Source organism: Raphanus sativus, chromosome 3 (assembly GCF_000801105.2).
Source record: "Raphanus sativus cultivar WK10039 chromosome 3, ASM80110v3, whole genome shotgun sequence".
Lineage (NCBI taxonomy): Eukaryota > Viridiplantae > Streptophyta > Magnoliopsida > Brassicales > Brassicaceae > Raphanus > Raphanus sativus.
In genome coordinates this window covers 12,539,855-12,564,272 of record NC_079513.1, presented here as the reverse complement: position 1 = coordinate 12,564,272, position 24,418 = coordinate 12,539,855, and the positions used below count along the sequence as shown (strand labels likewise).

Genomic DNA, 24,418 nt, shown 5'->3' with positions numbered 1-24,418 from the left:
TATTTGTTAATAATTTATTTAATATTAATTACGAATTTTATTATTTAAAAATAATATTAAAAAGAATTTTTTTTTACATCTTAAATAAAAAGACTTTAAAATATATATTTTATAATAAAATCTTAGAAAAGGATACTTGACAATATCTTTTTAGATATCTTATTTTGAAAATATTATTAAGTTAGTTGTAGGAGAAAAAATAGGGAGTTAAATTAATTCTATTTTACAAATCTTGAAATATTAATAGATATTTGTTAGATTAGAAAACATTATATTAATAACTAATGAAATTATTTTAGTTGGACTGTTGTGACTTTTTTGATAGTCCAAAACATACTCGATAAAAAGTTTTCCTGTTTTAATAGTATTGATATATCAACAAAACGAGAGAAAAATTTAGTAGTCATTTTTTTGGGTTAAAACATGTGTATATATCTTTTGAGAGACTTGTAGAGAAATAGAATTTGCTGGAGTTTGTAAATGTATTTTATATAGAGAAACCTTAAGTTTTATTATTTGTTCCAAAACTGTAATTTTGTTTGACATGTAAACGCAGACTCAACTGCTTTTGAAACAATGAGTTGATTTTAGGTAGAACACAAAGATAAATTACAATACATGTTTTTCATAAAGGATTTGCAACCACGATGCGTCATTATTATTATAATATAAATATATCAACTATAACCAGTGTTATTATAATAGTTATAATTATATTCGGTTGGACCAAAAGCAAGATTTTGAGGATCTGATTTGGTGTGACCCAAGAGACGTTACCACTCAACGAACCTCTACAGTTACCAAAAACAAACTTTACATATCTATTTTTATAGATATACATCATACATGCATGATTTTAACGGACTACAAAACAATATACACACTAACACGCATGTAACGCTCCGACCGTCCACGGCTAATGGGCCTTCCACGTCCGTTCTCTCGGCCTATGGACCCATCTCATCTGACGGTCTGTCCATTAATTTTCCCAGATTCGAAATCATTGTTTACTGACCCTGCAATCACCACCCGACTTTTCCACGTGTTTTTGCTTCATTCACACGATATAGCGAATCACTTCCGGATATGTCACTCATCCTTTCACTACTCCAGCCCAAACACGCTTAATTTCGGAGTTCTAAACGGATGTGTGACGGAAAATATAAGTCAACTTTGGTGACATAGATAGCAAATCAGTTCTATTAAGTCTTTTCACATATCACAACTCGGGATGTTACAATTCAGTCCTTCTCAAAGAACGCAACGCCCTCGTTGCGTCCTACGACAGGTCTCAAGACGCCTCTCAGGTCAGAACTGAGACGGCTAACCAGCTCTGATACCACTTTTAACGCATCGACCGCCAACGGCTAATGGGCCACCCACACCCGCTCTCTCGGCCCGTGGGCCCCATCTCATCTGACGGCCGGTCCGTTAATTTTCTGAGGCTCGAAATCATTGTTTACTGATCCTACAATCACCACCCGACTTTTTCACGTGCTTTGGCTTCACTCACACGTTATCGCGAATCACTTCCTGATAGGTCACCCATCCTTTCACTATTCCAGTCCAAGCACGCTTAACTCTGGAATTTTAAACGGATGTGTGACGGAAAAAGTAAATCAACTTTGGTGACATAGGTAGTCAAATCAATTTTTTTAAGTTTTTTCACATATCACAACTAAGGATAAGGATGTTAGACATTTGCTTAGAGGGATTTATTAAAGGATAATGGCTTTAACAAAAAAAAGTTGATAATTCCTTTTTTATCATAATTTTTTTTTTTTTGATGAAATGTTAAATTTATTGATCATCAGAAGAAATAATTGTTATTTACAAAAATTTAGACAAACAGAACTTTTATTTAAACTTCCTATCCTTACCCAATGTGGGCACTAAACCAGCGTTGCATTAGGCCTTCAAGCCCTCTTTTCTCCTGATAACGCGTCGATAAAATTCGCTGCCTAATGGTTTTGTCAATCACCTTTGCAAGCTGGTGTACAGGTCTTGTTTTCTGAGTATGCCCCCGTTCATTCCGCTCTCGCCAAATATAGTAAATAGTGACCTGAAATGCCAATCGCAGGAGGATAGATGTGAGCCTGGCATGCACCATACTGAGAATCCTAGCCAGAATCTCCGCCCAATCAGGTGATGGTACTGGCCTGAGTAGCGATCCAATAACCTGCAACCATAAACCATAGGTATATGGACAAGCGAAGTATAAGTGGTCACGAGATTCCTCCGGCTCGCCGCACAGCGTGCAACCTTGTCTAACTCCCCATGCTCTCATTCTAACTCCAGTACTGAGGCGATCCTTGACTGCCAACCAGGTTATAAAAGCATACCTAGGTACTCCTTGCTTGAACCAGATCAAATTATACCAGGGAACCTTAGTATGCCTGGTACGAATAAGATCCCATGTGCTATGCGCTGAAAACTCTTTCTTATAATCGTCTTCCCCTTTTTTCCACAGAGCTACATCAGCCTCAGTATGCGACAAAGTGACAGGAAAATCTTTTACCTGCAATAGAGTACTTTGAATGTTTCTATCCCTCGTGTTCCGAAACCTCCATTGGTTATCTACAAAGATATCGGCTATCTTTGCATTCCGAATGATACCCAACTTTTGTGTTCCTATTTCTCCAATCACCTCTATCAACCGTCCTATAGGATGTCATAAATCCGTCCAGAACCCTATAGAGGTTCCACTATGAATTTCCATACGAAGAAACTGCGTCGCCATGGATCTTAAATGTAGAAGCTTCTTCCAAATCCATGAACCCATTCCACCTTCTCTAGCATCCCAAAAAGAGTCTCCCTGCAAGATAACTTGTTTCACCCATGCAACCCACAGCGAGTCGGAGTTGCTAAACAAGCGCCAGATCAGTTTCAGAGCAAATACCTCAGAGACATCATTAAGTTTCCGAACCCCTAGACCTCCTTCTTGCTTCGTTTTGCAGACTTCTTCCCAAGCAACTTTGGATTTGGATGTTATGTTTGGTGACCCACTCCAGAGGAAAGCTGAACACATACTTTCAATCTCATCGATACAACCTTGAGGGAGACTAAAAGCGGAGCACCAAAAATTGGTGATGCTAGCAATAACTGAATTTATCAACTGCAACCTGCCAGCAAAGGCAAGTGCTTTACTTGTCCAGGAGAGAAATCTTGCACGAATTTTCGCAACCAGAGGCTCATAATCATTTCTCGTCATGGTTTTGGTAGTAAGAGGTAGCCCAAGGTATTTTATAGGTAGAGCCGAGACAGTAAGACCACATTCTATAGCTGCATTCTCAAGAACATGCTTACCCTTCCCTGCTGCAAAAATTGTTGATTTAGCCACATTTATACACAGCCCCGACATCTGAGAAAAATCCTGAAACACATCTAGGGTTCCTTTAAGTGAGCCAGGCGATCCATCAGTGAACACAACAATATCATCTGCGAAACTTAAATGCGAGAGACCAATGCCTCGGCACAGAGGATGGTACCCAATGCTTCTGTCTATGACTGCTTTGTTTAACAGCTTAGAGAGCACATTGCTTACAATTACATATAAGTATGGTGACAACGAGCAACCTTGGCGAATCCCTCGCGAGCTAGAGAAAAATCCTTCTAACTCCCCATTAACAGAGACTGAGAATGCTGCTGTACTGATACACTTCATAATCCAAGTAACGAACAAATCTGGAATGCGCATTGCTCGAAGAACAGCCTCGATAAAAGACCACTGCACTGTATCAAAAGCTTTAGATATGTCCAACTTGATAGCTGATCGAGAGGAAACCAGCGGTTTGTGATAATCCTTCACCAATTCTGTTGGCAATAGCACATTTTCAAGTAGCAACCTGCCTTGAACAAACGCGCACTGGTTCATCTCAATAGCCTTTGGTAGTAGACCTTTCAGTCTATGCGCCATGATTTTAGAGATAATTTTATAAACCACATTGCAGCAAGCAATTGGTCTAAAATCGGTCATTTTCTCTGCACTCTCTGTCTTTGGAACTAGTGAGAGGAGAATAGCATTCGTACTTTGAGACATGAAGCTATACAAGAAAAACGACTGGACGGCTGTCACAAGATCCTTCCCCACCATTGTCCAGGCTGCCTTATAAAATTTCATGGGATAAAATTTTACACATAAATGAAACGTTTATTATAGGATAATTTCTTTAAAAAACTTTCTTGAAAATATTATTGAAATTATTTAATAGCTTATATTTTTAAATATAAAATTTGGTCGAACTTTGGAATTCTGATAAGAAATATCTATAGGTTATCTTTTAAATGATAGTTTAGAATTTTAATGTTGACAAAGAGTTACTCATTCTGTTTCAATATAAGTATTGTTTAAAGTTTTTTTACACAAATTTAAAAAATTATTAACTTTATTGTTTTTTATTCTTATTAGATGTAATTTTTGTTTGATTTTTATTAATTAATGAATTAAACATAAGAGTAAAATTTGGAAAATTTACGTAAAATATGTATTGCAAATGTAAAACGATATTTATAATAACACAGAAATTAAAAACTAAAACAATATTTAATATAAAATGGAGGGAATAGTTTTTATTTTTTAATGTTACCAATTCTACGAGAGATCCTTACTCAAGGGGAAAGTAACCTAGGTTGCATCATCGGACAACACAAAGTACCAGAGAGCTCAAATTGTTTATTACTCCATGATTGATAGAATCTAAATTTTATATGGAAATTACTACTAGTTGTTATATTACAAAATAAAAACAAGCTGGACCTACGAGAAAGTTGTACGTCCCTCATGACTCTTGCTCATCGGCTATCACCTAATGAGAAATAAATCTGTTTTCGATTTTTATTTTTCTTAATAATGGTTACCTCTTTTATGGGGAAACAGAGAATTGAATGAACAAAACGGTTTGGGGGAACATCATATTTAAGTTTCTGAACCAGTCTCGTTGCCTTTTCTATACGTATATATGCATATATTTGTAGTATAACATTTGTGTACTTTATCTTATAAGGATATCTCTAACCCTATAGAGTATGAAACAAAAAATGCTCTAACTCAACTTCATATCTTATTCAAAAATGAAGTTAATTTCTATAATGGAGATAATTTTATAAATTGAATAATCTATTTTTTTGTTCATTATTCTATTATGTAATGAGATATAGAGTTAAATTGCACCAATTTTACTTTATTTTTTCCTTTCCTCCATTTTTTTTAAAAAAATAGAGTTTTACATTGGAAGTGTTCTAAACTGCAAGTCTGCAATATATAAATTCTGAACGTTTATATCCACACCAAATGCCACAATTAATAATAACAAAAATCTCTTTGATAAAAAAAATCTCTACATCTAATCTATTAATTTAGGGTTCTATTTTTATTACTATTAACAAATCATAGTAGGACCACTTAAAGAATTAGTCAATATGACATATTTGATTATTTGTATTAACAATAAACCAACTATAAATATATTAACAATAAACCAACTACAAATTTAATTTTTTAATTATAATAAAATCTGTTGAGAAAGAATCTAACAAAATCTTAGTTTAAAATTTAAATATTTTTTTATAAATAACACATTAATATGTTTCGAAATTAGTAATATAATATTATTATAAGTAAATTTAACTAAAACTTATTATAAAAAAGAAAATAAAAAATTCTTTATACTAACTTTTTATAGATTCTATGATATATTCCGTATTATATAAAAATAGAAGTGCTATATGAATTAAATATTAAAAATATATTAAATAGGTAAATTAACAAAAAAAATTATTTTATTTTTAACTTAAATAAATTATTGATCATCATTATAATGGATTAAACTTCGAAAACTATATAATACTTTATATTAAAATAAATGTATTAACATAAGTTAAAATTTTATATTTGCAGCCATACATTATCTTTTTATTTATTTTGAAACTATTAGCAATATATTGCTTAAAAATGTTTATATACAAAAATATAATAGTATATAATAACCTTTAGTTCATATACTATTTAAAAATATGTTATTAGTAAAATATGAAATTTCAGTAATTTATTTAAAATATTAGTGACAAAAATCAAATTTTAATTATAAATTTTATTTTATTTAATTAGTAACAAAATTTGTTGATAAAAGAATTAAAAATATCACCAAAAATTCAAATATTTTATAAAATAATACAGTAATGTAGTACCAAAACAAATTCAAAATTCATGTATTATTCCAAACTCAAATAGTTGTGTAATTTTCCAAAGTTGTCTCGAAAAAATATATTATTTTGAAAATAAATATTTAAACTCAAAAGGATAATATTTCAAATTTTACAAAAGACAAAATCATGGATAATAAAGATTAACTTTTTGAAATGTACCTGAAAAAAACTAACTATATATGTTGTAAAAATTTAAAGTAACCTAATGTTTTGACGTCTTAATCTAAAAAAAAATAGAACTTAATATCATAACATCCAAAACAAATATCCTATATAATAAATTTAATAAAATAGTATGATAGATACTACTATGTATAAAGTTTACTAAAACAATAGGATTATATTATTTAAAATAAATAAATCCCGTAAAATACTAAAATGAGATATGTTAAAGTATATTTTCTTAAACACAACATGTAAATATAATTATTTTAGTCATATTTATTTTCTATAATATAAATAAATAAAATTTAAAAATGTATTATATGAAAAATGTTTAAATTAAAGAAAACAACATAATTTGAATGGGGTTCTCTATTTGAGTATTTCATATTTTTATTTTATTTTACCTAACTCGAAAATATATTAGTAAGTAATAAAAATCAATAACAAAGTAAATTTTTTAAAAAAACCATTATATATTAATAATACTGAATAAGAAATATAAACAATAATATGATATAGTAATACAATATATAACACTAAAATAGAAATTATATATTTAAAACATTTTTAATAATATAAAATACATTTAAAAAATATAAATATATCCGCACGAACGTGCGGGTTAAAATCTAGTACTCCCTCTGTTTTTAAATAATACATGTTTTGAGATTTTCACACTTTTTAATAAAACATATTAAAATTTACTTATTAGTGCATAGTTTTTTGTTATTTTATATTTCTTATATTTCTAAACCAATAAAATTTCAAGAAATGCAATTAATGTTTTTGAGATTCACAATTATTCATAATTAGTTGACAAAAATTACATTGAAAATATAAAAAATACATCTTTTTGAAACAAAAAAAATTCCTAAAACATATACATCTTTAAAAAACAGAGGGAGTATATTTTTGTTACTAGTACGATGACACTATAATTTATAGGAGTAGAGATCTCTTCTCGGCAGGTTCGGAGTTCCTTATTTCGCAGTTGTCTCTCATATTGCAATTTAGATCCACATGCTTCGGTTTTTTTGATATTATAATTTTCCACGATATAAAAAAAAAAAAAAAAAAATTTTCCACGATATTTCCATTTGTTTTGTATCCGACGTAGTATAGACACATTATAACAATTTTCACTGTTTTGAGATATATATTTTGTTGACAATAACAATTATATTTCCTATGGTCGTTCATATTACATTTTTATACAACTCAAAAATGACCGGCATGTGTGCCCCCATTGACGTATATAAGAATATCAAATCTCGCATCAATCATCGTATACCGCTCGCAGATTTTCCAACAATCTCTACTCTCTTAGACTTTTATTTTGTATCTATCTGCACGATTAAAACATAAAATTATGTATATAAACAATTATGCAAAGATATTTTCTTTTAATTGATCAAGCTCAATCACAGCTAGGTTGTGTTTTAGTCCATCCTCCATGTGTCCTCTTGCGTCATTATCTTGTCTTCTTGCTCCTCTTAACAGTCGCTCTGTATAGTTATTAGTTCTTCATGCGCTAATAGTGGACAGTAGTTCGATTTTTATTGGGTATATACATACGTGTGATTATGTGAATAATAGCGTTTATTATACAATGAATAGTCGCAGCTGAGAAAAATACTTAAACTGAAGCAGTATTTATTGATTATTGTGGTGGCCAATAGCCATACAAATAGTACTCCTATAAAATAAAGTTGTCTCTTAATTAATTATGATGGCGCCGAATCGAATATGACCATGTAACGAATATATATAGATCTGTCCCATACATACTCTTTCATATAACTTTGATTAGGTATTTGTATGTTTTATGTTTAATCAAATTTAATACCGTGACCCACTCGTATTAAAGTTAATTATATCACACAGCCATCTTAGTCATGCCTTCATGTCCTTTTCCATCTTGAGAAGGAAACAAAAAGCTTAATCTGACATTTAAATTAATTGAAAGAGATGGCTTAATACGAGCGTGAACCTTTGTCCAGAAAGTGTTTGTTTTTATTACTCCCATTGTACTCAAATTATTTACGGCACGTGTAATAAAACACCTCGACGCAATAGGTATAGTTTTTATATTAATTGTCTTTCTTGAAATTAATTATTTTAGCAATCATAAATTTACCCAGTTTTTAAAACCACGATTTATTTTTTTTTTCTTTTAAAACCACAATCTCTCTTACCAGTTGCTCCATAACAATAATTAGCAAATTTTCTAATAATAATTAGGAAAATTTCTCAAAAAAATTATATGTACCAATCCGACCTTCATAAAGCAAAGTTGTTTTCATTAAAAAAAGAAAGAAAGAAGACCTCAGAAGACTAACAAGTCTTTTAGTTAATAATATACCATAAACCTACTACCATATAACACATGGTCTTTTTGCGTTGATAATATATAGCTTATACTTTCAATTAGGTCTAGACGGTTTTACCTGGAGCCGAAAATCCAAACCGGAACTGATCCAAAAATTTATAAATTAATATCTATTGAATCTAAAAAAAAAATTGTCGAAAGAACCAGAACTGAAAAAACCGACTTGAGCAAATCTGGACTTGAAAAGAACCGATCCGAATAGATCCGACACAATAAGAACCGATTCATACCCAAATTAAAAACATGAATACCCAAAACTATATTTTGTTGTGTTGTGTTCTATTTTCTATATTTTATTTAATGATTTAGTTGAAATGTTTTTTTGTTAACAATCTTTGTTATTATTTTTGTAACATTTTCAATTTAAATGTAAAATTTAGAATTTAAAAATGTTTTATTTTAATTTTAATAGTTTATTTTAAGTTATTTGTAAAATTTTAGATATACATGATATATTTTGACTAAATTTGATGGAATTTGCATATTTCTTATCTTTTTAGGTTCTAAATATCTGAACCAGACCCAGACCAATACAGATCTGGAAAAGTATGTGTATCTTACAAGTATTTTAGTCATAGACTGGAACCGATCCGAACCGACCAGAATCGAAAAGAACTGACCCGAATCCGGACAAAAAATCTAAAAATACCTATTGAATGTAAATGTTTAGGATCCGAAAGATACGGATCCGGAAAGAAACGTTCCGAACCCGACCCGAAGAATTGAACCCCAGGTCTACTTTCAATTAGGAGTTATTTTGCCAAAGTCTTTAGAATTTTAAATTATACAGAAAGAGTTTTGGTTTGCAATTTAATTCGATTTGAAAATAATATAGCATGAAATTACAACTAAATAGTACATGAAATAAAAATATCTTTCTAAACGGAAATATTTAAACAATTCTGTCTATGCATATGTCAAAACATGATTCGATTTGAAAATAATATAGCATGAAATTACAACTAAATAGTACATGAAATAAAAATATCTTTAAACGTAAACATATTTAAACTTTTCTGTCTATGTATATGTATGTCAAACAACATTTGTATGGGTTGAATCCGAGTGTCGATATCGTACTCTGTTTCTTAATTTCACCAATCATATACACCAAAGAAGAAAAGCCGAAACACTTAAATTATAGAAAGAATATATGCTAAATGATAATTATGACGTCACAAACCCCGATTTTATTGGGAGGAAAAAATGGTGGAAGATGGGCAATTCATAAGCTAAGAAGCGATGCACATCCACAAGGGTCGGGCCATATCAGACGTGAAAAGTAAAAAAAAAAATCAGCGAGTGCCACGCAACTATATTATATTCTTTTAATTCATAACTAGATTCTGATCTGCGCTTTTAAAGCGCGGAATTATTTTTGTAACAATCCAAATTTATATGATATAAATTATATTTTTGATTGTGTATCTATATTTTTTTTTGGTAGGAATTGTGTATCTACATTTAAATGTTACAAATGAAGCTTTAAAATCAAACATAGATCCTAACCGGGACCATGGTTAAACCAGTAACCACTATGATGTAATTCAGTTTGGTTTGCAAGCAAAGCCTCGGTATTTTAAAATCATATATAATTTGCAAAACCTGATAAAACGTGTAAAGCAACTACCTGTTAAACCGATATGTGATCCAATATATAATCCAATTTATCTTAAATTATTATATTTACAGTATTCAAATATATTTATTAATGTTTAGACGAATTGTGGATATATGTGATTCTCCGATTTTACAAAAGTTAGCTATATAGATTAGGCATGGGTTCAAAAACCGGACCCGAGGACCCGAACCAGAACCGACCCGAAAAATCAGGGTATCGGGTTTATTCAATTCTTCAGAAATAACCGTTTGGATCCTAAACTGTTTTATCCGAAGAACCGGTATCCAACCCGACCCGAACCGAAAACCGAATGGGTATCCGAAGATATCCGAAATAAAATATATATTTCAAAATATTATTTATAATTATATGTATAATTATTTTAATTTTAATTATAAATTTAATATATTAATTATTTTCAATAATTTTGTGTATTTTCGGATAAAATATTGTAGTTTAGATAGAAGTACCTAAACAAAACTGTTTCAAATGAGTATTTTTGGTTATTTTTTGGTAAATCTGAGTAGTTTGGATACAAAATACCCGAACCGAATCGGATAATATGGTTATTTTGGGTACTATTATCCGAACCCGTTACAGATACATTGGTTATCCGGTTATTTTCAGGTTCTTTTATATCAGAACCGAACCCACCCGAACATGGAAAGACCCGACTCGAATCCGATCCGGAATTTTATAATACCCGAATGGGTTTTAGTTTTCAAACCCAAAAGAACCGATACCCGAAAGAACCGATCCGTACCCGAATGGGTACCCGAACGCCCAGACCTAATATAGATATTTCTTCAAACTAATTTTTTTATCTTGTTGTAATGGATCAATATTTGAAAGGATGCATACTAAAAAGATGAAGATATTTGATTATCAATGTATACGTCTATTACAATTTAGTAATTTATGTTTGATAAAAATATAATCGTTTATATATATACATACTTTTGTTGTTCACATGTAAATATAATTTTTGATGCTTTTTGGTTATTTCAAATTTAGAAGTTAATTTCATCATCATTTTAAATATTTAAACATTTATCAATTTTAATTTTGTATTATATTTATATTATATTTAATTTCTATTTTGTTACAATTGGATATATATATAACTAATTAAATTATTGACCCAAAGGTGGGTTGTATTAAAACAAAAGCATTAAAAATCTACGTACAAAAATTTATAGTTAGTAACCACAATAGTAAAATTAATTTCAATCCTAATAGAACCCACCATATATGATAACGAAATAACTGAATTTGGCATATACTATTTAATACATCTGTGAAGATTAGTTACTTAAGTTTTAGTATTTAACATTCTAGTATATCATAAACCCGTAAAGATTAGTTAAGTAAATTTTAGTATTCATATAAATTTAATTAATTAGTTTCAAAAATAACAGATTAGTTAGAAAGCATTAACTATTGTAAGTATAGTTAGAGAAAAATTAGGGAATATTAGGTAGGACCAAAATATTAATTGGTTAAATAAAAGGGTCCAAACAATTTGCATAAGTCGATTTTTAAAGACTGCTTCTCTTTTAATAGTATTGATACATATTTTTTTCTTTGATAGACACATTTTTTTGTTTCTTTTTTTTTCAGTTTTTGTGTATGAGAAGAATACACATATGAAACCATGTTCTTTCTATTTATTTTCACATGAAGGAGAACTTGTTCATTAAACAGTGAAATCTCAATAATATCTACTTTGTTCCATGGACCCCATTCCATCATCCCTTATTCATTTATCATAACCAAAAACCATTATATGTATTTTTCTATTGTTTTCCCTTATGAATAAGCCAAAGAAAAAAGATACATATTTCCTATTAGTCTTAGTTTTTCTTATAATATGAAAAGCCAAAAAAAAAAGATGAAAAGCCAAAAAGAAAAAGATTGTGGAGGAATATTAATACATGCCCACTTCACATCTATTTTTGTGCAACCTTCTTTCTAAACCTTCTCTCTGACAATGGGAACCATAGAGAAGAGTGTTTCTCAAGTAAACTTAACCTCCTCCGCCATCTTCACCGTATCTTCCTCCGCCGCCCCAGCCTCATTATCCTCATCTACAACATCTTCTTCTTCCTCTTCATCAACAACTTATAACTCTAAAAGAAAAGCATCTCCAAGATCATTAGAAGTTCACGAAGATGATGAGAACGTCGTGAAACGGCGGAAGATAAGCGGCGGAGATAAGCATCCAACCTATAGAGGAGTACGGATGAGGAGTTGGGGGAAATGGGTGTCCGAGATTAGAGAGCCGAGGAAGAAATCAAGAATCTGGCTCGGAACGTATCCAACGGCTGAGATGGCAGCTCGAGCTCACGACGTAGCATCTTTAGCCATTAAAGGTACAACGGCTCATCTCAATTTTCCTGAATTATCCGGGGAGCTTCCTCGTCCCGTCACAAATTCTCCTAAAGACATTCAAGCGGCTGCGACCGCAGCTGCAGTGAATTGGCAAGACTTCGGCGCAAATAGCCTCCGTGTGAGTAGTTCCGATGTAGCTGAATCAGCTGAAGCCGAGCCGAGTCGAGTAGTGATGGCTCAGTCGTTGTCAGGTAGTGCGGGGTTTTCTTCGGACATCAACTCTCAAGATTTGTCGGAAACTTCGTGTGCTTCAACGACGTCGTTTGCGGAAAAGGACAATGAGGAAGAGAAGTTGTTTGATTTGCCGGATTTGTTTACGGACGAGATGATCATACGAAACGATGTGTTCTGTTATTACTCGTCCACGTGGCAGCTATGTGGAGCTGATCCTGGGTATCGGCTTGAAGAGCCGTTTTTCTGTCTCAATGACTAAATCACACTCCAGATCACTAACACTAATTTGCCCTTGTTTAATTTATCTATTTTATGTTTTTTTAAAGAAAATTCAATTTGAGTGTTAATGATTGTTCAGTAAAGAAATGAGTTAATTTTGATTTTCTTTTGTTTTAATTAGAGAAGGGTGTCTGATGAATATTTGTGTTATATAAATGTGGTGATAACATTTCAAAAAGAAAGAAAGCTATGATTCCTATGAACCATAGAAAAAAACTTGGATCAACAAAAATTATAACGAAACTGTTACAGATAATATCAAAATTTGATGATTATCCAAAGTGTCAACCGACGTACTTGACCGACTTTCATTAGTTTAAGAATTTTCTATCAGTATAAATAGCTATCCCCCCTTTCATTTGTAATATATGAACGTGAGATCAGAAGAATAAAAATTACTCTTTGCATATTTCTCTTTGTTCTCTTTCCAAACGTTAAGCACAATATATATATTTAATATTTTACAACACGTTATCAGCACGACGAGCTCTTTTATACCGACCGTTCTTAAACCAAGGAAACGAGGTGATGTTTAAATTTATGTCTTTAAATATATTTAATTTATTTAAATTTTTATTTATTATTTCGGAGTGAGAGGCTAGGCCTTCTCCGTTTATTTTCCGGGATGATAGGCGTTGCCTTCCCCGACTGATTGTTAAGATAGGCTAGGCCTTCACGATCAGAGAAACACGTGGTAGGTTTTACCTCCGTGAATAAAAGGTCAAAAATGGAAGGCTAAGCCTCCTCGAACCTTGATTAAAAGAAAAGGTTAATATGGCCGACTATGTCGCCTCGAACCTTTCAAAATGATCAAATATGGAAGTCTAAGACTCCTGGATCATATGGTGGGCTGGACCCCCAATTTTATTTATGCTATTTAAATTTCTGTAATTTAAGTTTACCCAATTTATTTTTTGCTTTTACTTTATGCTTTTAATTTCTGCATTTAAATTATGCATTTATTCTCGTCTATATTATATTATTATTCTATGATACAGTAATCATGTCGAATTTGACAAAGCTCGAAATTAATGCCCTGGATACTACGGGAAATAATTATATGACCTGGGCAGTAGGTGCAAGAATGCACCTAAGAGGTAGCGGGCTTTTGGAAACCATCGATAATACTAAAACGGTGTCGGATGAGAAAAAGGCTAAAGCCATGATATTTTTACGACACCACATACATGATGGTTTAAAAGATGAATATATTACGAAAGAGGATCCCGGGGACCTCTGGCAATCTCTTAAAGAGAGGTTTGATCACCAGAAGTATGTGATCTTACCAAAAGCCAAACACGAGTGGATCCATCTCCGGTTCCAGGACTACAAAAGTGTAAGTGAGTTTAATTCCGCTATGTTCGGAATTACTTCAAGGATGATGTTATGTGGAGAGAAAATAAGTGATTATGATATGATCGAGAAAACTCTCTCCACGTTCCATCCTGAAAATGTAGTCCTGCAGCAACAGTACCGGGTGAATGGATTTAAGCGTTACTCGGAGTTGATGCAAATCCTCCTTGTAGCAGAGCAAAATAATCAACTCGTGTTGTTAAACCATCAAGCTCGTCCCACTGGATCTGCTACATTCCCCGAAGTGAATGTTGCATCATCCAGTTATGATAATTGGAGAGGACGAGGACGTGGACGTGGTCGAGGTCGAAATCATGGTCGTGGGAGAGGACGAGGAAGAAGATTCCGTCCGTATGATGAAAGAAATAAAAAGGACTCCCAAGAGAATGAAAGGGGCCGGGATGATAAAAGGCAAACAGAAAAGGTTTGCTACAGATGCGGCATGAAAGGTCATTGGGTACGTACTTGTCGTACGCCAAGACACTTAGCCGATCTGTATAGAGAATCCCAAAAGGGAAAAGAGAAAAGTGGAGGTGAAACGAATTTCATCTCTGATGAACCCGGGCCATCCTTTCATGATTCAAATGATGATACTCATCTCGACGTATCAGATTTTCTGGTTGAGCCAGAAAACATCGATGTGTGATATAAGATCGATGTGATATAAGTTTACTGTATTATAGTATCGTTATCTTTTGTTTTGTAAAATAGATGTTATGTTTTCATGTTTATATTTAATAATATATGTTTTATAAATATTTTAAATTCAGAAAGAATGCCAGACTTTGAGACTATGGATGGAGATATGTGCTTGGCGGATAGTGCGTCAACGCACACGATAATTAAAGATAGAAAATATTTCTCCAGTCTCAAAATGAAAGATTACGCTGGAAGCGTAAGTACAATATCTGGTAATGCAAAGATTATTATGGGCTCTGGTAGAGCGAAATTTTCAATGCCAGGGGGAACAATATTTGAAGTAAATGATGCATTGTATTCCCCCAAGTCTCATAGAAACTTGTTAAGTTTTAAAGATATCCGAAAGAATGGATATCATATTGAGACTATGAGTAAAAATGGCATTGAGTTTCTTTGCATTAAGTCCGAGAGGAAAAATATATTGGAAGAGTTAAGAATGTTATCCTCTGGACTATATTGTACAAAAATAAACATGACTGAGTCCTATGCCGTGGTAAACATGAAGTTTACAAATACATTTAAAATCTGGCATGAGAGGCTAGGACACCCTGGTTCAGTCATGATGAGAAAGATAGTGCAAAACTCGAATGGCCATCCGTTGAAACACGGAAAAGTTTTGCAAACGGGCGAGTTTACATGTAAAGCATGTTCTCAAGGAAAGTTTATAACTCGGCCATCACCAGCAAAAGTAGGCAATGAATCACCAATGTTTTTAGAAAGAATACATGGTGATATATGTGGGCCGATTCACCCACCTTGCGGGCCATTTAAGTATTTCATGGTATTGATTGACGCATCTACTAGATGGTCAAGTGTGTGTCTTTTGACAACACGAAATACGGCTTTCGCAAAGTTCATTGCCCAGATAATAAAGCTGAGAACGCAGTTCTCAGAGTATGCCATTAAGAAAGTAAGGCTTGATAATGCTGGTGAGTTTACATCGCAAGCCTTTGATGATTATTGTATGTCAATGGGGATTGATGTAGAGCATCCAGTTCCCCATGTGCATACACAAAATGGCATGGCCGAGTCATTGATAAAACGGTTGCAGTTGATTGCAAGACCGTTAGTCTTGAGAACAAAGCTCCCAATTTCTATATGGGGTCATGCTATTTTGCATGCAGCTGCACTGATTCGGTTGAGACCGAGTGCATATCATAAGTACTCCCCATCACAATTAGCATCTGGGCAAGAGCCAGATGTATCCCATCTCCGTGTTTTTGGGTGTGCGGTCTATGTTCCGATAGCTCCACCACAAAGAAAAAAATGGGCCCACAAAGGAGATTGGGAATATATGTGGGTTATACGTCACCAAGTATTATAAGATATCTGGAACCAGTAACTGGTGATATGTTTACGGCAAGATTCGCCGATTGCCATTTTAATGAGGATGAATTTCCAGCATTAGGGGGAGGAATTAGAGAAATTCCTAAAGAGATTACTTGGTGTACACAGTCGTTGTTACACCTTGATCCCCCTACGAATCAAAGAGAGCTGGAAGTTCAGAAAATTGTGCATTTGCATAAATTGGCAAACCAGTTACCAGATGCGTTCACAGATACGAGAAGGGTGACGAAATCATATATACCCGCTGAAAATGTTCCATCAAGAGTTGTTGTTTCTGGGGAACAAACTGATGAAAACAAAGTAAATGAACCTGGGGTTCAGTTAAAGAGGGGGAGACCAGCGGGTTCTAAAGATAAAAATCCCCGAAAGAAAAAGAAATTGGTTGAGAAAAGTGGAAAGGTTCCAGAAGAATCTGATATTGAAAAATGTCTGAAAGAAGGCATAGATGAAAAGGTTCAAGAAGAACCAAATAAAGATAAGGATCCAGATGACGAGGAGGGAACAGAAAAGTATGAGATTTCCATCAACTACGCCCTTGATCAAAAGTTATTGATCAGAAATAAAATAAAAGATGTTGATGGAATGTTCTCCTTTTCTGTGTCCAAAGAAATCAATCACGAAAGTGATGATCCCGATCCAAGGTCCATTTTAGAATGTCAGAAAAGACATGATTGGGAGGAGTGGAAGAAGGCCATTCAAATTGAATTACTCTCCTTGAATAAAAGAGATGTCTTTGGACCTATTGTCATAACGCCTGAGAATATAAATCCTGTTGGGTATAAGTGGGTATTCGTGAGAAAAAGAAATGAAAAGAATGAAGTAACACGATATAAAGCCCGATTAGTAGCCCAAGGTTTTTCTCAGAGACCGGGAGTTGATTTTGAGGAAACGTATTCCCCGGTAATGGATGCAATTACATTTAGATTTTTGATGAGCCTTACGGCGTCAAAAAGTCTTGAAATGCATCTCATGGACGTTGTGACAGCTTATTTGTATGGATCGTTGGATAATGATATATATATGAGACTCCCTGAAGGATTGAAAATGCCAGGGGCATTGAAAGAAAAATCTAGGGAGGTATGTTCGGTCAAGTTACATCGATCACTATACGGATTAAAGCAATCCGGACGCATGTGGTACAATCGCTTAAGTGACTATCTCTTGAGTAAAGGATATGTGAACAATGCGATATGTCCCTGCGTTTTTGTTAAGAAATCGTCATCTGGCTTTGTGATCATCGCTGTATATGTAGATGACCTGAACATGATTGGAACTCAAAAGGAGGTTGATGATGCTCGAACTCATATGAAAGAGGAGTTCGAAATGAAAGATCTCGGCAAGACAAAGTTTTGTCTTGGGCTCCAAATAGAGCATCTCCGAGAAGGAATATTTGTGCATCAATCAAACTATACGAAAAGGTTATTGAAACGCTTTCGTATGGATCAAGCGACTCCTTTGAGTACTCCAATGGTTGGTAGATCTCTCAATGTTGAGAGTGATCCTTTTAGACCCTGCGAAGATAGCGAGAAGATATTAGGTCCTGAAGTACCTTATATGAGTGCTATCGGTGGGCTATTATACCTGGCAAACTGTACCAGGCCTGATATTGCTTTTGCAACTAATCTCTTAGCAAGATATAGCTCTGCTCCTACTCACAGGCATTGGAACGGAATAAAACATTTGTTCCGTTATCTACAAGGTACAGTTGATTTAGGGTTAATGTATTTTAGAAAACCCGAGTTTGGTATGGTTGGTTTTGCAGATGCAGGATACTTATCAGATCCTCATAAGGCTCGATCTCAAACCGGCTATGTCTTTACAATTGGTGGAACCGCGATCTCTTGGCGGTCCCAGAAACAAACTCTAGTTGCAACATCTTCGAATCATGCAGAGACTATTGCGCTTCACGAAGCATGTCAAGAATGTGTGTGGCTAAGGTCAATGAGTCACCACATACAAGATTCAAGCGGAATAGTTAATAAGAAAGAACCGACGAAAGTTTTTGAAGATAACTCGGCTTGCGTCGCTCAACTCAAAGAAGGCTATATTAAGAGCGACAGAACGAAGCACATCCCTCCAAAATTTTTCTCGTACATTCGGGAGCTCGAGAAAAATAAAGAAGTGGACATCGAATATGTACGGTCATGCGATAATCCGGCTGACTTGTTCACCAAGTCTCTTCCGACTACAACATTCCGGAAACACGTCGACGGTATCGGGATGCGGCGTTTGCGTGACTTGTGAAGAGAAAGCTATGTCCATTATTCTCAGGGGGAGATTACGTCAGTGTACTCTTTTTCCCTTGTCATGGTTTTTATCCCATTGGGTTTTTCCATGACTAGGTTTTTAACGAGGCACTACGTAATACAAATTGGATAATCAAGGGGGAGTGTTACAGATAATATCAAAATTTGATGATTATCCAAAGTGTCAACCGACGTACTTGACCGACTTTCATTAGTTTAAGAATTTCCTATCAGTATAAATAGCTATCCCCCCTTTCATTTGTAATATATGAACGTGAGATCAGAAGAATAAAAATTACTCTTTGCATATTTCTCTTTGTTCTCTTTCCAAACGTTAAGCACAATATATATATTTAATATTTTACAACACGTTATCAGCACGACGAGCTCTTTTATACCGACCGTTCTTAAACCAAGGAAACGAGGTGATGTTTAAATTTATGTCTTTAAATATATTTAATTTATTTAAATTTTTATTTATTATTTCGGAGTGAGAGGCTAGGCCTTCTCCGTTTATTTTCCGGGATGATAGGCGTTGCCTTCCCCGACTGATTGTTAAGATAGGCTAGGCCTTCACGATCAGAGAAACACGTGGTAGGTTTTACCTCCGTGAATAAAAGGTCAAAAATGGAAGGCTAAGCCTCCTCGAACCTTGATTAAAAGAAAAGGTTAATATGGCCGACTATGTCGCCTCGAACCTTTCAAAATGATCAAATATGGAAGTCTAAGACTCCTGGATCATATGGTGGGCTGGACCCCCAATTTTATTTATGCTATTTAAATTTCTGTAATTTAAGTTTACGCAATTTATTTTTTGCTTTTACTTTATGCTTTTAATTTCTGCATTTAAATTATGCATTTATTCTCGTCTATATTATATTATTATTCTATGATACAGTAATCATGTCGAATTTGACAAAGCTCGAAATTAATGCCCTGGATATTACCGGAAATAATTATATGACCTGGGCAGTAGGTGCAAGAATGCACCTAAGAGGTAGCGGGCTTTTGGAAACCATCGATAATACTAAAACGGTGTCGGATGAGAAAAAGGCTAAAGCCATGATATTTTTACGACACCACATACATGATGGTTTAAAAGATGAATATATTACGAAAGAGGATCCCGGGGACCTCTGGCAATCTCTTAAAGAGAGGTTTGATCACCAGAAGTATGTGATCTTACCAAAAGCCAAACACGAGTGGATCCATCTCCGGTTCCAGGACTACAAAAGTGTAAGTGAGTTTAATTCCGCTATGTTCGGAATTACTTCAAGGATGATGTTATGTGGAGAGAAAATAAGTGATTATGATATGATCGAGAAAACTCTCTCCACGTTCCATCCTGAAAATGTAGTCCTGCAGCAACAGTACCGGGTGAATGGATTTAAGCGTTACTCGGAGTTGATGCAAATCCTCCTTGTAGCAGAGCAAAATAATCAACTCGTGTTGTTAAACCATCAAGCTCGTCCCACTGGATCTGCTCCATTCCCCGAAGTGAATGTTGCATCATCCAGTTATGATAATTGGAGAGGACGAGGACGTGGACGTGGTCGAGGTCGAAATCATGGTCGTGGGAGAGGACGAGGAAGAAGATTCCGTCCGTATGATGAAAGAAATAAAAAGGACTCCCAAGAGAATGAAAGGGGCCGGGATGATAAAAGGCAAACAGAAAAGGTTTGCTACAGATGCGGCATGAAAGGTCATTGGGTACGTACTTGTCGTACGCCAAGACACTTAGCCGATCTGTATAGAGAATCCCAAAAGGGAAAAGAGAAAAGTGGAGGTGAAACGAATTTCATCTCTGATGAACCCGGGCCATCCTTTCATGATTCAAATGATGATACTCATCTCGACGTATCAGATTTTCTGGTTGAGCCAGAAAACATCGATGTGTGATATAAGATCGATGTGATATAAGTTTACTGTATTATAGTATCGTTATCTTTTGTTTTGTAAAATAGATGTTATGTTTTCATGTTTATATTTAATAATATATGTTTTATAAATATTTTAAATTCAGAAAGAATGCCAGACTTTGAGACTATGGATGGAGATATGTGCTTGGCGGATAGTGCGTCAACGCACACGATAATTAAAGATAGAAAATATTTCTCCAGTCTCAAAATGAAAGATTACGCTGGAAGCGTAAGTACAATATCTGGTAATGCAAAGATTATTATGGGCTCTGGTAGAGCGAAATTTTCAATGCCAGGGGGAACAATATTTGAAGTAAATGATGCATTGTATTCCCCCAAGTCTCATAGAAACTTGTTAAGTTTTAAAGATATCCGAAAGAATGGATATCATATTGAGACTATGAGTAAAAATGGCATTGAGTTTCTTTGCATTAAGTCCGAGAGGAAAAATATATTGGAAGAGTTAAGAATGTTATCCTCTGGACTATATTGTACAAAAATAAACATGACTGAGTCCTATGCCGTGGTAAACATGAAGTTTACAAATACATTTAAAATCTGGCATGAGAGGCTAGGACACCCTGGTTCAGTCATGATGAGAAAGATAGTGCAAAACTCGAATGGCCATCCGTTGAAACACGGAAAAGTTTTGCAAACGGGCGAGTTTACATGTAAAGCATGTTCTCAAGGAAAGTTTATAACTCGGCCATCACCAGCAAAAGTAGGCAATGAATCACCAATGTTTTTAGAAAGAATACATGGTGATATATGTGGGCCGATTCACCCACCTTGCGGGCCATTTAAGTATTTCATGGTATTGATTGACGCATCTACTAGATGGTCAAGTGTGTGTCTTTTGACAACACGAAATACGGCTTTCGCAAAGTTCATTGCCCAGATAATAAAGCTGAGAACGCAGTTCTCAGAGTATGCCATTAAGAAAGTAAGGCTTGATAATGCTGGTGAGTTTACATCGCAAGCCTTTGATGATTATTGTATGTCAATGGGGATTGATGTAGAGCATCCAGTTCCCCATGTGCATACACAAAATGGCATGGCCGAGTCATTGATAAAACGGTTGCAGTTGATTGCAAGACCGTTAGTCTTGAGAACAAAGCTCCCAATTTCTATATGGGGTCATGCTATTTTGCATGCAGCTGCACTGATTCGGTTGAGACCGAGTGCATATCATAAGTACTCCCCATCACAATTAGCATCTGGGCAAGAGCCAGATGTATCCCATCTCCGTGTTTTTGGGTGTGCGGTCTATGTTCCGATAGCTCCACCACAAAGAACAAAAATGGGCCCACAAAGGAGATTGGGAATATATGTGGGTTATACGTCACCAAGTATTATAAGATATCTGGAACCAGTAACTGGTGATATGTTTACGGCAAGATTCGCCGATTGCCATTTTAATGAGGATGAATTTCCAGCATTAGGGGGAGGAATTAGAGAAATTCCTAAAGAGATTACTTGGTGTACACAGTCGTTGTTACACCTTGATCCCCCTACGAATCAAAGAGAGCTGGAAGTTCAGAAAATTGTGCATTTGCATAAATTGGCAAACCAGTTACCAGATGCGTTCACAGACGAAATCATATATACCCGCTGAAAATGTTCCATCAAGAGTTGTTGTTTCTGGGGAACAAACTGATGGAAACAAATAAATGAACCTGGGGTTCAGTTAAAGAGGGGGAGACCAGCGGGTTCTAAAGATAAAAATCCCCGAAAGAAAAAGAAATTGGTTGAGAAAAGTGGAAAGGTTCCAGAAGAACCTGATATTGAAAAATGTCTGAAAGAAGGCATAGATGAAAAGGTTCAAGAAGAACCAAATAAAGATAAGGATCCAGATGACGAGGAGGGAACAGAAAAGTATGAGATTTCCATCAACTACGCCCTTGATCAAAAGTTATTGATCAGAAATAAAATAAAAGATGTTGATGGAATGTTCTCCTTTTCTGTGTCCAAAGAAATCAATCACGAAAGTGATGATCCCGATCCAAGGTCCATTTTAGAATGTCAGAAAAGACATGATTGGGAGGAGTGGAAGAAGGCCATTCAAATTGAATTACTCTCCTTGAATAAAAGAGATGTCTTTGGACCTATTGTCATAACGCCTGAGAATATAAATCCTGTTGGGTATAAGTGGGTATTCGTGAGAAAAAGAAATGAAAAGAATGAAGTAACACGATATAAAGCCCGATTAGTAGCCCAAGGTTTTTCTCAGAGACCGGGAGTTGATTTTGAGGAAACGTATTCCCCGGTAATGGATGCAATTACATTTAGATTTTTGATGAGCCTTACGGCGTCAAAAAGTCTTGAAATGCATCTCATGGACGTTGTGACAGCTTATTTGTATGGATCGTTGGATAATGATATATATATGAGACTCCCTGAAGGATTGAAAATGCCAGGGGCATTGAAAGAAAAATCTAGGGAGGTATGTTCGGTCAAGTTACAGCGATCACTATACGGATTAAAGCAATCCGGACGCATGTGGTACAATCGCTTAAGTGACTATCTCTTGAGTAAAGGATATGTGAACAATGCGATATGTCCCTGCGTTTTTGTTAAGAAATCGTCATCTGGCTTTGTGATCATCGCTGTATATGTAGATGACCTGAACATGATTGGAACTCAAAAGGAGGTTGATGATGCTCGAACTCATATGAAAGAGGAGTTCGAAATGAAAGATCTCGGCAAGACAAAGTTTTGTCTTGGGCTCCAAATAGAGCATCTCCGAGAAGGAATATTTGTGCATCAATCAAACTATACGAAAAGGTTATTGAAACGCTTTCGTATGGATCAAGCGACTCCTTTGAGTACTCCAATGGTTGGTAGATCTCTCAATGTTGAGAGTGATCCTTTTAGACCCTGCGAAGATAGCGAGAAGATATTAGGTCCTGAAGTACCTTATATGAGTGCTATCGGTGGGCTATTATACCTGGCAAACTGTACCAGGCCTGATATTGCTTTTGCAACTAATCTCTTAGCAAGATATAGCTCTGCTCCTACTCACAGGCATTGGAACGGAATAAAACATTTGTTCCGTTATCTACAAGGTACAGTTGATTTAGGGTTAATGTATTTTAGAAAACCCGAGTTTGGTATGGTTGGTTTTGCAGATGCAGGATACTTATCAGATCCTCATAAGGCTCGATCTCAAACCGGCTATGTCTTTACAATTGGTGGAACCGCGATCTCTTGGCGGTCCCAGAAACAAACTCTGGTTGCAACATCTTCGAATCATGCAGAGACTATTGCGCTTCACGAAGCATGTCGAGAATGTGTGTGGCTAAGGTCAATGAGTCACCACATACAAGATTCAAGCGGAATAGTTAATAAGAAAGAACCGACGAAAGTTTTTGAAGATAACTCGGCTTGCGTCGCTCAACTCAAAGAAGGCTATATTAAGAGCGACAGAACGAAGCACATCCCTCCAAAATTTTCGTTCTGTCGCTCTTAATATAGCCTTCTTTGAGTTGAGCGACGCAAGCCGAGTTATCTTCAAAAACTTTCGTCGGTTCTTTCTTATTAACTATTCCGCTTGAATCTTGTATGTGGTGACTCATTGACCTTAGCCACACACATTCTCGACATGCTTCGTGAAGCGCAATAGTCTCTGCAT

General features: G+C 34.8%; 3 protein-coding genes across 3 annotated transcripts; all 3 read left to right on the top strand.

Moving 5' to 3' along the window:
* The first annotated feature begins 12,272 nt into the window (after nt 1-12,272).
* LOC108844520 (ethylene-responsive transcription factor ERF034) lies at nt 12,273-13,324 on the top strand. Its single transcript, XM_018617786.2, has one exon. The coding sequence runs from the start codon at nt 12,370-12,372 to the stop codon at nt 13,201-13,203; it is 834 nt and encodes a 277-aa protein (XP_018473288.1). The 5' UTR covers nt 12,273-12,369; the 3' UTR covers nt 13,204-13,324.
* Nucleotides 13,325-14,226: 902 nt separating this feature from the next.
* Nucleotides 14,227-15,222, top strand: LOC108845206 (uncharacterized). The gene has a single exon (XM_018618458.2). It carries the CDS (start codon nt 14,227-14,229, stop codon nt 15,220-15,222), a length of 996 nt encoding a protein of 331 aa, XP_018473960.2.
* Nucleotides 15,223-19,771: 4,549 nt separating this feature from the next.
* On the top strand, nt 19,772-20,767 carry LOC130509986 (uncharacterized). Its single transcript, XM_057006322.1, has one exon. The coding sequence runs from the start codon at nt 19,772-19,774 to the stop codon at nt 20,765-20,767; it is 996 nt and encodes a 331-aa protein (XP_056862302.1).
* The last annotated feature ends 3,651 nt before the right edge of the window (nt 20,768-24,418 follow it).